General features: G+C 40.2%; 1 protein-coding gene across 7 annotated transcripts in view; it reads left to right on the forward strand.

Annotated features, from left to right (window-relative positions):
* Positions 1–15754, forward strand: part of GRB10 (growth factor receptor bound protein 10) — a 149488-nt gene that overhangs the window by 61665 nt on the left and 72069 nt on the right. For all 7 annotated transcript variants that reach the window (XR_015772465.1, XR_015772462.1, XR_015772459.1 and 4 more), the window contains one exon: positions 601–694. Coding sequence is in view for 2 of the 7 variants with exons in the window: in XM_005527831.3 (XP_005527888.1) it covers positions 601–694 (94 nt within the window). In the remaining 5 variants the exon portion in view is untranslated. The remainder of the gene's footprint in view (positions 1–600; positions 695–15754) is intronic.

Raw genomic sequence — 15754 nt, forward strand, 5'->3', positions numbered from 1 at the left:
TCTCCTGGTTGTCTTCTTTGGCAAGACCTGTGAGAAACCGTGGTATTTTAGATTTAGCCAAATTCATTTTGTGTTAAAACTTTGTGAAACTTGATCTGTGAGAATTCCAGTATGAAAAAAAATAACAGGTTGGCATCCAGAGCCATGGAAGTTTATCTGAACTGAACTTCTGATTTCTCTTGAGGTTTAGTAGTTCACTACTAAATCTGTTTGAGTCCGGTTAATTAGTTACAAAGCCATAAGCCACAGACTTGGAATTAAAGAAAACAAAGCCCCAAGCCTCCGCATAATTTGGTGCAAGAAGAAACTTTTGTTAAACTAGGACGTGCCTTTACTGTTTTTCTGTTTGAAATGCAAACTAGCGTACAGATGAACCAACAGCACAGTCATTGATTTTGGATCCATGCCACATGTTATTAATGTGACAGCCTAGTGTGCCCCTGTGATCTGTTCCCCCACCTTCTCTGACATTGGTTTCTCCTTCCAGAGGCATGGCAGGGTTTTTTTGTTTTGTATTGATGGTTTTACTCCTACTAATGTAGCTTGCAGGGAGTACAGAATTCCTGGTTTTGATAAGATATTCTGCTCTTCTGTTTTTAGGACAATGTAGATCAGACTTCGGCTCATGGTCGGCGGGATCTGGTGGAACCAGGTTTCCAAGAACCATCTAACCGTATCTCCCTGAACCACCAAGGTAAGGAATTGTGCCTGGAAATCCAGGCTTCTCAGGCGAGTGCAGGCATGGTTTTGCCTCCATGATGCCATTTCTCCTTCTAACTGGGGATAAAAAGAAAATGTTCTGGATGTCTGGAGAAGGAGAGCTGAAGAAATTTGGTTTTGTCACAACTGTCCTTTGAACTGTGAGTGAAGGTGACAAAGAACTTGAATGCATCTCAAACCTTGTCGCCCAAGATAGGATTACTAGCCTGAGTGACAGAGATATTCTCCTATTTTTATGAGTAGGGAGAAGGGAAGTACTGACATTAAATTCAACATTTGTAATGTTAAGGTTGCATTTTAAAAAAATCTTCAACTGCCATAAGATGGGCTCTGGGTCCATGTCTGGAGTAGGAGAAGAAAAAAAAAAACATATTTACTTGCTTTCCATGACAGAAATCAGCTCATTTGTGAAAAGATAGCCCTGAACTAGACGTTGTAATGTCAGTGTAATAATTTGGTTTCTGTAATTCAGCAGGACCATTCATAAAAAGCTAAAACAAATCTTAAAACTCTGTCTTCACTGATTTTTGTCTGTTCAGAGACCTAAAAGACAACAGTTAATATTATTACAGGGACTGTTCAGCTCAGCTTTATTGTTTTAGGTTTGAAATAATTGATAATCATGTTCTTTTAGCAGTGAGCTCTCTTACCCTCAGGCTTCCTGATGGTTTAATTTGAAACCAAGTCCTTGAAGGTCATCTTCAAATGTTGCTTCCTCAGAGCAACTAATAGTAATGCAGACAGAACAAGACTATTGAAACAAAAAAGATTACAAGCATATTACTTAAAATATTTGCCAAACATGACACGCTTAACTTGTCCTTTAAAAATTCAGCTTTTTTTAGTTTTTCAAGGGCAGCAAGACTCAAATTTCATGACTTGTAGATTCTCAAGACAATTAAACTTGCAAAAACAAGTCCCAGAGTGTAACGAGGTTTGTTTTTTAACTTGCACCCCTTTCCATGCTGTAAGTGTTCTGGTGTTTTTAAAGCTTTGCTTTCAATTGAAACAGGTTGCAATGCAATCCAGTCTAAAACTTACAGCAGCAGAGGCAATGTGTAGTGGCATGTTTGCATGCATAGAACACGTATTATAAGTTCAATTTTTCACGTGTCTTAGAATTAATAATTTTTTAATATTATTTTCACCTATGTCAGGATGTGCAAATCGTGAAACAGATCTATGCATGTGACTTCTGAAGCTATTTGTAAACATCCCCCTTTAATCAGGGGATTTGGGGTAGGGAACACATCCTGTGTGGTCCGGCTCCATGTGTTACAGTGCATGTGTCTGCTGCTTTTGAAGTTGGAACATTCATAGAAGAAATAGATAATACTGTGTTTAGATGGCAGAGCGCCAGCTTTGCAGCCTGACATTTTCCCACTTCCTTTTCAGATCCTTCTTTTCCTCTATCAGTATTGTTGTACTGCAGAAAGGATCCATACAGTGTCACCTGACACGTGGCTCTTTCTCAGCCACTTTGAGACAAATATACAAATTAATTTAGGAAACAGCTGTCTTTAAAGGTAATGGTTTGCCCAGGGGGTACTGGCAATTTGATGCCTATTTCTCAAGAAAGACCCACTTAATGTTTTTCCCCAGTACTTTTTGAAATAAAAGCTGCTTATGCATCCACAATTTGTTTGGAATTTTTCTTCTATATCAGCTGACTGACAGCAGTCGAATCCACTATTTCTGAAAGTTTTCTAATTTTGTTGCTGCAGTAAATACATAGTACAGTATCAATCTTGACACTGTTATTTTAGTGGTCGGGATTAAGAGCTGAAACCTAAATGCTCAAAATGTGGCCTTTAAGCATTGAGCTGGGCTGTAGGAGTTCTGCCTTTTTGCAGTGTTGGAGGGAAGCAAGGTACCTGCTGCTTTGATATTCTCTTGGAAATGGAAGTGGCCATAAGCATGATGTTACGTCGTGTCTTGAGTGTTTGCTCAGTCCAAATAGGAGCATTTACAATCTTCTCGTAGCATATGAAATAAATATTATTGTCCAAGAACTTGAATGTACACGTATTTTTAGAGCTGGCATATATTCTGGAATTCCAGATTAATGAATAGAACATAGAAAAATATAACGTGAAGAACTTCGGCTCAGGGAATTGTGACACAGTCTGAACTAGCTCCCATATAGTCATATTAGTCACAGAATAAATAGAAAGATTAGATTATTATCATGAAATAGATTTTTATATTCTGTGGCCACTATTTGCTTTGTTTTTTCTTACTCTTACACTAAACTTTGTTATTCATTACTTTCTATTAAAACCTTGCTGGCACTGACACTGGTTTAAAGCTTAAAAGAGTAAACCTGTGTCCAGAAGTACTGAAGAACCACTGCAGATTAAAAGTCTGGTGGTATGCCTTGATTATGTTGATGATAAAGATGTTTGCAACAGATGATGGCAATTTTTGCTTCCAGTTATGTGCAACATTACTTGCTGACTTAAGCACATGCCTATAGGAGACCTAAAGCTTCCTGATTGGCATGAGCAGAAATTGTGAAAGGATTAGAATTGGCTAAAATAATTCCTGTGTTAGTTTTTCTCTGCTTTTTTCTCTTTAGTGTATTGTGTGTATTAAAGGTTGCAGCTGAACTTTGAGCAGCCATAGTTGTTGCACAGTTTTATGTATGCACTTGCAATTCACACCTGACCACATTGCTCAGTGAGTGCAGCAGGTTTGCCAATTTCTGTTGAACATTAACTTGTTGTGCTCCTTTGCTTTTCACTGGGAGAGCTTTTGATATAAGCACCTGCAATTCTGAACCAAGACTGCTTTCCACAGCCTATAAAAATGGTGATTAGCTTCTTCCCAGGCATCTGAATCCCCTTAGCACAAACTGGAAAAAGAGCATTCAAGTGGAGACTGAGATAGCCCTGCCAACTGTCCCTGTGTGAATAAGCCCTTTCTTGTGAAGGGTATTTCAAGTACATGTTTCCTGCTGAATCACTGTTTTTACACAAGCAGATGCTTTATAACTCTTCAGCTTCTTCTTTCAAAAGAATATCTTGTAAAGATTGGGGAGCAGAAGATTGTTCTGTTAAGTGAGGAGTCTTTAGAATAGAGGGTTTCATGTGAAACTGATGTGCAAAATTGAGTGCAGATGGAATAGTATTTTTTCCTAGAAATAGTTTAATAACTACTTTTGTGTAGGTATGCTAATAGACTTGCTTACTTTAACAATAAATATTTTTATATCTGAGCCATTATTTAGTTTATCACTTCTCAATGATTCTCCTAATTGGACAAGTTTTGTGAAGTACTAAATGCAAAGAATGTGATCTATGATATCTTTCCTATATTCCCTATAAGCTACTTCATAAATCAAATGTCATAGGAAAGAACAAACTGTTTTGCTGAACAATATTAATATCCACTAATGTAAAAAAGAGATATGCTTCAGATACCTATTAAAAGTAAGCGAAAGTTAAGAACAGCAAGCCAGGATTTGGCATTTAATAACCAGCAAGTCTAAGTATTTCTGGAACAGTCATTCCAGAAGCTGTAGTAAAGCCTCTAGGTTTGAAGAAGAAAAATGTGTCTGAACTATGTGGCTTTTCTGAAAAGGAAAGGAGGTGAAGATACAAGCAAAACAAGTATTTACCATCTTCAAAAACACCAAGAAGAAGTGAAAGCATGCTTACCTGATGACAGGTATTGTTAATTTCAAATTTTTTTCCTTCTCACTATGCAAAAGATTCAGCAGTCACAAATGTTTAAAATTTTAATGTCAAGTTTTCTGCAGTGTGTAACCTATAGTAGTATACTCTGTCCAGTAGTGAGAGGCTAGTAGAGAGAGCTGTGGACCCATAGTAGTGATTGTACTTCCTACCCTTCCATTCACACAGGGATGCTATTTAGAGGCCTTCCATAGGGGTGATAGGCTCCCACATTTGTTCTCCCTTGTCCTGTCCCAAAGGGTGCTGCTGGTTCTCCTCTTTCCCCCAATTACCCTAGCAGTGCAGCTTCTGTTCCTCTTGTCTGCTCTGTGATACTGCTGTGTAATGCCACCAAACTTAATCTTGAATGTGTCTCAGTAGCAAGACAAAGCTATCATATAGATTTCCCTGTGCTACTGTGGAAGAGCTTTGCTGTATGAATTACGATTTCAAAATGCACTATGCTACAGAAAACTCTTAAGCCAAACAGAATTTGCTGACTCTTGGACTTCAGGGGGTTTAACCTGCCCGCATGCTGTTTCCCTTCTTGCTCCATAGTTCTGGGATTTTCTTTGTTAATGCATATTTTGGAGCTCATTTTTTCTGTTTGTTTTTCTAGCAGGCAATACTGCCAACTCCAGTCCCAGATGTAAAGTTTATGGGCAGTGCTTTTTATTGGTACTTGACATGTACTTTTTGAGATTGCCTAGCTACTTATTATTCAGAATTTTAAAGCCAGGCATAAATAAGGCACATGCTGTCACCTTGCCTTTTAATGGAAGCATAAGACATGCAGTGCTGGCACTTTCTCTATGTATGTACTCATGGGATAATTGTCAGTTTCTGTACAAATGTGTTTTGCCATGGGTCTGTGATGAAAGATTTATCTTCCTTTTATTAGTGCATTCACATGAAGTCTTCCTTTCCCAAGGTGCTCTCAGCTCTTGTTGGACTTGATGCTTTCTATCACTGCAGTTTGCAGACAGAGCTGAGCTGAACCTTATGGTACCTCTGGCACCTCAGCCAGGTGACTCTAGCAGCAGAAAGGAAATGGTGCTAAGGTTGTTTTAGCCAACAGTTGTCCTTTCTCAACAGCCTTTGGTCTTTCTTGGTTGATGATGGTAGGAGTCTTGCCTGTAGTGAGACAATGAATATACTTTGGTTGCAGATTGGGTGGGCATTAGATTTCCTGCTTGTATGTACAGACCACTTGGCTCCCAGTGAAACTGGAAGGATCCAGGGCATCTGCCAAAACTTGCATCATACTGTAGTCAACTCTTGAGGTGGATGCTGTCCTGTACCTTGCTGGCTAGTCATTAAACATTAACTTTTATAGAGACAGTAAATGTCAGCATGGTGTAAACTTCCCTCCTAGCACACTGGAACAGTCCTGTGTCCAAAAAATATAAGCTCGTGTAAATACAGGCAGACTTTTGAATGACCCTGGGTGTAGGTGAAGTATTACAATGCCTAAGATTTAGCCCAGAGAAATAATAGTGTGTAGCAGTCTTTTTCTCCACCACTGTTGTTATTACTTGCTTTTAATATATTTTCTTCTGTATTTGCCTCAGGATAGACATGGGAGGCTGAGGTGATGTTGTTATTCTGTAGCTAATGAGGAGTGTGTTTAGTAACAGCCAGTGCTGCTTCTGAAATGCTTCAGTTGTGGGATCTGACTGGGATGAGTTGGTTATCTGGTGTAACAGAACTAACCCATGTTCTTTGCAGAATCTAGCTGGTACTGAATTGAAAGTGTAGAATGGAAGACAAACACTGTTTGTATTTCAGAGACAATACTGCCAGACATTCATGAATTCTCGTGCTTTGTATAAATGTTGTCATTGTCCAGCCTTAGAAAAAAACCACCATTAATGCCAAAATGATTTACACTCACTAATCTTACGTGTTGAGCGGAGACCCTGCTTCCTGCCTAGCTCATTACAGTACCTTTGTCTTCTTTTGAAGAATGCTTCCATTTATATTTGGTGATGAATCTTGTTAGCATGGCTACTAGAACGGCACCCATAATAGCTGTGTAGAAGTTTAACTTCCCTCATTAGATTAGTTTCCAAACCCTTGGGCTGACAGAAATCTGAAAAAAAAATTATGAAAAGGGAAGACAGTAGATTGGTGTTTAGTACAGATTATTTCAGAGATCTGCAGTGGGCTACAGGAGACAGATGAACTGAACTAATCGAGTTTATCTCAAAGACTGTACATAATGTAATGAAGATTGACTGAAAACAGTGAAATGAGAAGAAACAGACCAAAAATTATTTAAACTATAGCATATTCAAAGAAGATAATTTGTAGGTAGCTGATTGATTTTGTATCATTTTTATTGTATTTTTTATTTTTAATTTTTTATGTATCAACCTTCTAGTATGAGCTTGAAAATCATCAATTTTGGACATATTTAAAATTAATTGCGTTCCTCAGAAGCCATATGATATGAATAAAAAAATTGTAATATCTCATAGTTGACAAACATGGTATTTTAAGCCTGTTTATTATCTCAGGATTCAGTGTATCAATCTATTGAATTTCTCTGAAAAAGTAGGATTCAGTGCAGGGAGGGAGCCCATGGTCTTGTTTGTGTAGAGGTTGCCTTAGGGCCTTTGTTCATTGGAAATTTTACAAGGTGAGATGTAGAAAAAATGAAGAATTTTAAGTAAGCCTAAACCAAGAAACTACCTAAAAATATGAGTAGTTTACTAGCCTAGCCTAAACTACAATATTAAAAATTTACTTTAAACCCTTTTTTTTTCTTTTTTTCTTTTTTTTTTTTTTTTCTGTGGCCTATACAAGAATGGTAAAGTTATTATGAGATTTGCAATGACCTTCTTGCTGTGCTGGAGGGGGGAAGATGGTTGCTGGGGAAGAGCAGTTACATTGGAAGAAGAGCAAGTGGAGCTGGACTATGAAATTGGGTTCTTTGCTCAAGATAGACCATAGTGCACCATACTCATCCCTCAGGGACTGAAGCTGTATGGGTGTATGACATCTGAAATAGTGGCTTGGTATTTTTTTTATACTGCAGATAGGTATTCCTTCACCTCTGTCAACATTTGTATCTGCAGTTACCATGGCACAGAGGGGAGTAAATTCACAAGGCATGAATTCAGGGTACTTCGAAGCTCCTTTCTTGTTATTGTTAAATTCTTGTTCAAGGCTTTGGGAGGGGAAGAGGTAATTGGGCATCTGGGTGATGAGCTTCTCTTGCTTTACAGATCCATCTCAGAAAAAGAGGGCATTTACTTCCTTCACCCCTTATGTGTTAAATCCTTGAAAACAAGTTAGTTTAATACTAGCATAAGGGCACACTGGTGACTCTTTAAGAAATTCACCACAAATCAAATAGGGCTCTCCCTATTTGAGAGCCCAGTGCAAAATCAATCTTAAAATCAAATGTCGTTTTTAATCCACTTTTGTCTTTAATATTAAAATATCTGCATTTCCTACTGTCACTGAAGAAAAGCAAATTTAGCTGTTCTTTTTGCATCCTTTAGCTGGGTAATGCAAGAGGCAGCATGGGATGCCCTCTCTCTTTGTTGGTGGGTGTGCACTTGTGGGCATCTGGTGGAAAACTTCCTCCCCATGCTGCAGCTATTGCACAAGGATGGCTCAGGGGAGCAGCATGATTTTGGGACTTTCAGTGAGGGGCTGGTACCTGAACACACTGGTCTGTGGGAGGTCTGTTTGCAGGAGGCTGATGTTCTCATTATGTATTTGCTTACATTTGGCTACTCCCCAGTCATGTGCCAGCTCGGTGAGGTGATGCCAGTGTCAGCAAATACAATTTCTGTGCTGCTGCCACCACTCCAGTGGTGTTGGGTCACCTGCCCCCTCACTGAGCAGGCACCTGTGTGCAGGCAGCTTGGTACCACAGCCTGGCTGGTGACTCCTTGGGAGGAAGAGCAGCTTGAACAGCTGAGAGAGAGCCCCAAGAGGGAAGCAGCCTGCAGAGCCCTTCATGGGGATGATGTTGTTCTAGGCATTTCATTTCCCAGGCTTGAGCTTATGGGTCTGACACATCTGTTTGAAATGGTGTGCCTGGGGAAATGCACATATCTGAGGGAAACCAGTGGTTCAGTATGCACCTCACAATGAGGTGTTTCTCCCAGGTATCAGAGCTGTGCTCATTTCTTGTGTTTATCTCATGCCTTTAATGAGGGAAAAAACCATCTGTTATCCTATGGGTAGTGCATTCCCTCTTCTGTAAGTATATTTGCTTAGCAAATTGCACCGTTCCATTGCTAAAGCAATCAAATGTGATAGATTTCACTATTTTTTATATCATTTTATATAGTTGGTTATACTGTCCAACAGGTATTAGGGAACTTCTGGTCTCAGGTCTTCCTCTGCCTCCTGAGCAGCTTATTTCTTCCATTTGAGTTAGTGATCCAAAATTGAGCTTATATGCTCTTCTAATTTAATCAATGAAAGTTAACTGTAAAAAAATAGGATGAGCTCTTATGTTCTCTGGCATGACTGTATTGCCTTTATGTTTTCTTTTGTAATCTGACTAAATTTCTACTGTCAACATGTTCGAGCAAAAGGATGGAAATTAATAGTATCAACACAGGCTCTTTTGGTAGCTTCTGGATGACATTTTTAACGTGGCTGAGTTGAATTCTTGCCTGTGCTACTACACCCTGTTCCTTCATGTTCTTGGATTTTGCATATTCCCTGTTAGGGGAAATGTTTTAAGTGTATTTAGCTTTATGTAAAAAGCTTTTGAACCTTTCAGTGAAGGTGTTATAACCAAATGTCAAAACATAGCTGTGGGCACTTAAAATAGTCTCAGTACTAATGAGCTTTCCAACTAAGAAAGTTGATTTATTATGTAGCCTAGCTTTTAATCATGCCACAAGAATGACAGTTGTTCAGTAAAAACAGTGTCTCTGCAACATCAGAATATTAACTTTGAATTCTAACGCCTTAACCAAAAGCAAATTCTAAGTTTCAAAGGTGATTTATTATACAAAGGGGAAGGTTATATTTAGAGATGGAAACAATCCATACTCACTGCAACTATACTGTTATATATTTTGAAAATAATATTTTAAGAAGTATCTCTAATTTTTGAGATGAAAGTACAATGTCACTATGCAAGGTCAGCTTTAATGGAGAGAGAACTGACTTTCAGTATCTGATTACATAGAAAGCTTTAGAGCTTTAATCTGGTTTCATGACTCTGTTTTCAAGTCTGAAATAAATCTGTTCTGCTTATTCAGACTTTTAAGAGTATCGTCTGTCAGAAACTGCCATTTATCTGCAGCACATGGAATGTTTGAAATCACTGTGACTGTTAAGGGGAGGCTATTTTATTTTATAAATCTCTCTGCTTTGGTAAAAACAGACAGATTTCTTAAGAGAACAGTGTTAATTGTGTATCTGTGCTTCCTGAAGATGATGGGGGAAAATGGACCCCGTTTTCTATGAAACTGATTTCCATGAGTGTGGTAGCAGTGGTGTAGTGAAGTAGGGGCAGATGTAATGTCAGAAGCTGCTCCCTGAATTGATATTGGTCAGACTTCATCTTTGCAAGAAACTTTGTAATAGCCTTATTTCACCTGAACATTTAACAATTTTGGAATCAGGTATTTTATTTTTTTTTTTTCCAAATGATTTCCATTTAACCAGATAAAGTCCTGATTTACTCCTATCCCTGTTCTAAGCAAACTGAACTGATTTTTGTTCTGTCTCTGACCAGCCATGCACCTCTGATCTCTCTTGTAATGCAGGTAATTCTTAATAACTGGCACAGTGCAGCCCTCTTGTCTGCAAACAATTCTGAGAGACTTGTATCTGAGTTTCGGATTTTTATTTTCCCCTGACCTTCAAAGTTATATTTTTGGTTTCTGTCAAAGTACCAAGAGGGTGGAGAACAGGTAGTGCAATTTTTGGTTTCCTTCCATTGTTTGTCCTAGTAAGTGTCCTAACCTTTCGTTTCTGTCTCTTCAGTGCCTCAGGTGAAGAAAAGTATAAGTTAATTTACTTTTTTATGAGCTTCATCTTTAAAGCAGAGCTTTTATCATCTTAGAAATTAATACAGAAATTCACATTGCTTCTCTTTTAAAATAATAAAAAAAATATTAAATAAAAAAACAACCAAGCCATGTCTAGCTCTGTAACATTTCTAGGGGTGAGAAATAGAACGAGGATGAGGCAAAATTTGTTCGCAATAGTGAAATGGGGCATATTTCTGATACTGCAGTTCTTCTGGCAAAGGCTTCTGGTGCTTTAGGATTGCTTGATTCAACTACTTTGTGCTCCTCATTGTCACTTGTTAGTTGGTTTAATTACAGGAAGAATTATCAATGCTAAACAAAAGCTGTCCTCATGCTTAAAAATTAAATGGATTTTAAAAGCTGGTTGACGGTACTATAGCAAATTTAGGTTAAGCAGTCTGAACAAGTAGAGAATTAGTGTAAGGTTTTAGCATCCTTTTCTGCACATTAAAACAATTTTCAGGAGAGCTTTAAGTACTAGAAAAATGGGATTTTCACAGACATAACACATTGTACAGCTGAGAGGAAAATGCTCAGTTCAAGTTATAGCTTAAACGTGATCTTCCTTAGAAATGTCTTTTCTAATCTCTATGTAAAATAAAGACTGTTTCTGCCAGATGACTGGGAAGTCAAGGACTGCAGATTTTAAGATTTTTTCCAGCATGGGAACATATCTCTTCTATTCGAGACAAACAAATTACACTGGAATGCATTCATGGTCTATATCAGCAAGTATACCTTAACTTAGTTATGTCAAAAAGAACATACACTGTGGTATTGTGGTGTAAAGAAAAAAAGGATGTCGCTAAAAATACTTGGCTAATAAATTTCTGTGGTTTTGGATGAATGTGAAAGTAGGCTTTCTTACTGGCAGAGTTATGTTTATTTGATTTTCTGTGTTTAAAAAATTATTTAAGATTCATGAAGTCAGACTTCAGATACCAAGAAAAGTGTAAAATGGCACAGGCTTTGATTAAAGGAACTTTCTTGTTCTTTCTGTGAACCCTGCATCTCTGCAGAGTATCCTGCCTGTATTTACAGCCAGTCCTTGCTGAAAGAATGTGATTGACCTTGGGCTGGCTGGCAGCTTTATAGGTAGCAGGGTCCTTGTTAAGGGAGGGATGGTTATTTTTCACTCCTTTCGGAAGTTGCACGGAGTAACAAATGTACATAGCCTGTGCTGTGGGATTGCATGGACTTTTAGGTACAGATGGGAACGAGTGGTTGCAAACTGTAGCAGGTAATGATGGCAGCAGCAAACCTGGCTCCCATGTGGTGGTCGCTAACCAGCTATGACTCTGGCATCCAGTAATGGGTTTAGTGCTGGCTAAAATCATGAGTGTACTTACTAGAATTATTTACTCATTTCGCGCTATGAGATATGAATTAGGAGGAGGACAAAGCAGGCTTAATACTTAAAAGGTATAAATAAAACTTAATTTGCAGAACTAAAAGAATGAAAAGAATCAGAATAAAACCTTCAGAACACTTCTTCTCCCCCTGCCTGACTGTTGGGGGTTAGGTGTCCTTTTTGTTGTTCTGGCCTGCCCGTGGAATTTTTACCCATTAGCTGCGGAGACAACCTAACTGTGGGTATTTAGTGGGTGCTCGACAAAGGACAAAGAGTGGCCGGGCCCAGGGGGGAAGGGGGCAGGAAAGGAGGGTGGGGACAGTTTTTGGCTGGTTTTTCTTCGGCTTGGGGAAAGACATTGGTTTGCTGGGTCGCAGAGCTGCTGCGGTGGGCCGAAGGGAATTTCGCCATCACCCAGACGGAGCTGCTGCTTCTTCTCCTTCCCTCTTTGCTGGTGGCCTCGCACCCCCTGTCCTGACGTGTGCCAGTGCCAGGTACCGCCGCGGAGCTGCTGATACACCTCATCCACCAGCCCAGGATCTCAGCTCATCCCTGCTGTTCCAGCTGAGTGTTCCTCAGAGCCCTGCAGGAGCACCGGGACTGCCCGCCCGAGGGGGTTTGTGAAACAAAGCCTCTCCTCCATCCCTTCCTGTCTCAGCCGAGAAGGCTGTCAGGGGTCCCTGGTTCTGTTTTCTTGTTAATGCTGTAGTTATTGTTGTTTGTTTGCCTGGTTATACTAGTAAAGAACTGTTATTCCTATCCTCATATCTCTGCCTAAAGGCCCCTTGATTTCAAAATTATAATAATTCGGAGGGAGGGGGTCTACATTCTTTCATCCCAAGGGAGGCTCCTGCTCTCCCTAGCAGACACCTGTCTTCTAGAACCAAGACACTGACTTCTTTCCTTTCCCAAATAACAATGTAGACACAAAACCTGGGATTTAAAATCAGTTACCACCTCTACAATAGTCTTTCATCAGTTTTTGTAGGGAGAGGAGTTTTCTCTCACACTGCTACAGAGACTTCTCCACAAGAAACAGTTCTCTCGTAGCTTTTCATTTCCATGAATAACAGCTGCACAGGAAAATCTGCAATTGTGAAGTTCCTGCCATTTTCACAGCCTTCCCACAGCTGAATTCATGGGCCATGTAAACTTATGGGATATTATTTTAAGGATGAGCTGTTCAAAACCAAAGGTTCTCTTAATTTATCTCTGTGATCTTCTTCATCTCTGGGAGCAGAGATCTTCTTTCCCTGAGGGCAAAGGGTCTTCATCACTCTTTCTCTCTGTTCAAACTTCTCATGGAATCACAGCTACTTCAACATCTGCTTTGCTTCATTATGGATGCCTCTGCTCACATCTACACTTTGAACACTCCATCTCCCCATACTTTCTCATTAATTACATGGGGTATTTTAGTGTGTCATAGTCCATCTCCATGGCCTTACCAAAAGAACTTTCAGCCCAATACTAAGGCATCTCTTCATTCTCCTTCCATCTGGGACTTGGCTCCTTCTTTACTGACCTTGGTGTCTTCATGTTACCTTCTACATGTCCTCACTCTATCCTTTTCTCTCACTCAAGAGAGAGGATCAGTATTTTGAAAGTTTCATTTGTGTGGTTAAAGAGTTAATATCTCACCCAGGCCTGTGGATGGTCATGATGGTTTCTGCCGGGCAGTGGCTGAAGCAGTCACAGTGATGGATTTCAGGCTGTGCTGGGGCTGTGCCAAGATCTCAGGGGGCCCAGCCAGAATGGGAACAATGGTGGCCGTTCTGGCTGCATGGCTGGTCTCTGGCCCCTGCTTCCTTCAATTTCAGCTTGGGGCTGATGGCTTCCCCTCCACTGGGGCTGCAGTGGAAGGGGCCTGGCCCGCCCAGAGCCACTCCAGGGGCCCAGCAGACCCCAGCTGGGCACGGGCAGCGTGGCCAGGGCTTAGTGTCAGCCAGATGTCAGCAGCTGCAGCCCAGCCCAGCCTCAGCTGGGGCCCTGTGGCCTCCTGTCCCCCCACCCTGGCCACTGCTGGGGTCCAGCGCTCCCCCACCAGGCCGTGCTGGTCACGGTGGAGCAGGGCTGGCCTGACCAGCACCCAGTTACCTTTTCAAAGCCAGAAGCCAGAGAGAACTTTCCTGGGCTTGACTGTCTTTAAAATGTGGAATTCACAGAGGCGGACCGAGCTTCTAAATGGTTTAATAGGTTGTCAGTTCTCAGAGCTAGCCAGCTATTGGTTTTTGCTAAGCACAGAGGAAGGCACCTCCTAGAAAAATCATTTCCTTGGGTGGCTTCTTCCCTCCTCATCAAATATCTGTTAATACTAAACCAGCACACATCCATAAGCTGCTCAGAATAAATGGACTGAAGAAATCATGGCAGGATAATAACAAGTGTATGCTTCTTTACATGAGCTCTCCATCCCACAGCCCACAACCCCCTCAGTGTAGGAACTGGGAAATACATACTGGGGTTGACCACTGTGCCTGTGTGGAGCAGGACAAAGAGTTAGAAGCACTTGTTCAATGAATCAGCTTCTACATGGAATTAAGCAAATAACTGTAGATGTCTGCCTACATTTTACCCATCAGCAAAATGAGGATACTGCTGTTGCAGAACTTCTGTCAAATATGTGGTGGAGACCTGCTTAGTCGTGTGCATGGTCTTTCTGAAGACAAAGTCTCACTTCAGCTTTGTTCATGTTATTAGGTCGAGAGCCAGTTCTGCTGATATGAAGTCAAGACTGAAATGGAAACATACATGAGATTGTCCTAATGCATTGGGTAAACCATAGGGTATTACTTTGATATGACGGGTAGCCTTTCTGTAAACTGACTTGCTTGTATGCAGCCTATGACATGGAAGTGAGGAGAGATGATGCAGCTTCTAAGTACCATAAATGTGCTTTGATTGATGGTGCATAAGTTTTGACTCACAGTAGGGAAGATAGTGAATTAAGCTGAAGGGTACTTGAAGCATTATGCATGTGGGGGTTGAAATCAAAGTTGGGAACAGTGACCACACTTGCCAGGTGATATTGGAACATTTACTACAAAAAAAAGAAGGGGCATTAAATGTGGGATAAAGAGATAAGTTAAAAACACTTGAGGCATAAGTGAAAAGCCATGGAGTTTCTGTAAGATGGTTTTAGTATGTAGCTTAAATTGAACTATTGAAAGAGATCTAATTTGTTTTCATTACTGTAGGAGCCAAGGTGTCTACTAATACAGTGTTTATGTTTGTGGTAATATCTTTCTACCATTGTGTGTCTCTATAAACTTTCTGTTTAAGAAAACGACTAAACAAAGCAAAACAAAAACCCCTCTCAACCCTTCCTCTTTATGGCAATAGTGCAAAGATTTTTGGGTCAGGATAATGTCTCCTGCTGTGTTATGCTGGTGAAATACAAAACAGAGAGATCTCTTTCTGAAGAGCAGGTTTAGAGATGGATCTATCAGATTATTGGCTCCAAGGCAAACTGAGACGATCAGAGGACTTTGCTGAAGGCATGGCTAGGGTGAATTCCTCCTTTCTTACAGTGAGGGTGTTTGAGCAAGAAGACTTGCTGATGACTTTGCCCTGAAAAGAGATGTTCTCAGACCATTTGCATTCCCCAGGGTCTGGTGTCTCCCTGGGGTTTGGTGGTACAGCTGCAATGTCACTCTTCCTAAAGTACTCGTAAAAGCAAAAAAAACACTTTCTCTGAAGGAAGTCTATTCTGGTTTGACAAGTGAAATGAAATGCAGCAACAAAAGCATTCTTAAGACACTTATACTGGGCTAGAAATGCAGATATTTTAACAGGAAAAATAGTAGAAATGTGGAGTCATTTCTATTGAACTGGTTGTTTGCCACCTTTCCTTGCATTTCAGGCAAATGTGCAGACCTATGCAAAATGCATTTTATTGAAAGCATATGGGAGGACAAGTCTTCTAATGCATCTTCTAATGCAAAATAATGCATTTTGAGGGGCCAACAGACAGACTTGCTAATGAGGGTAGAATT

The sequence above is a fragment of the Pseudopodoces humilis genome, chromosome 1 (genome assembly GCF_049639895.1).
Source record: "Pseudopodoces humilis isolate 2021_Gansu_Grassland_sample_001 chromosome 1, ASM4963989v1, whole genome shotgun sequence".
Taxonomy (NCBI): Eukaryota; Metazoa; Chordata; class Aves; order Passeriformes; family Paridae; genus Pseudopodoces; species Pseudopodoces humilis.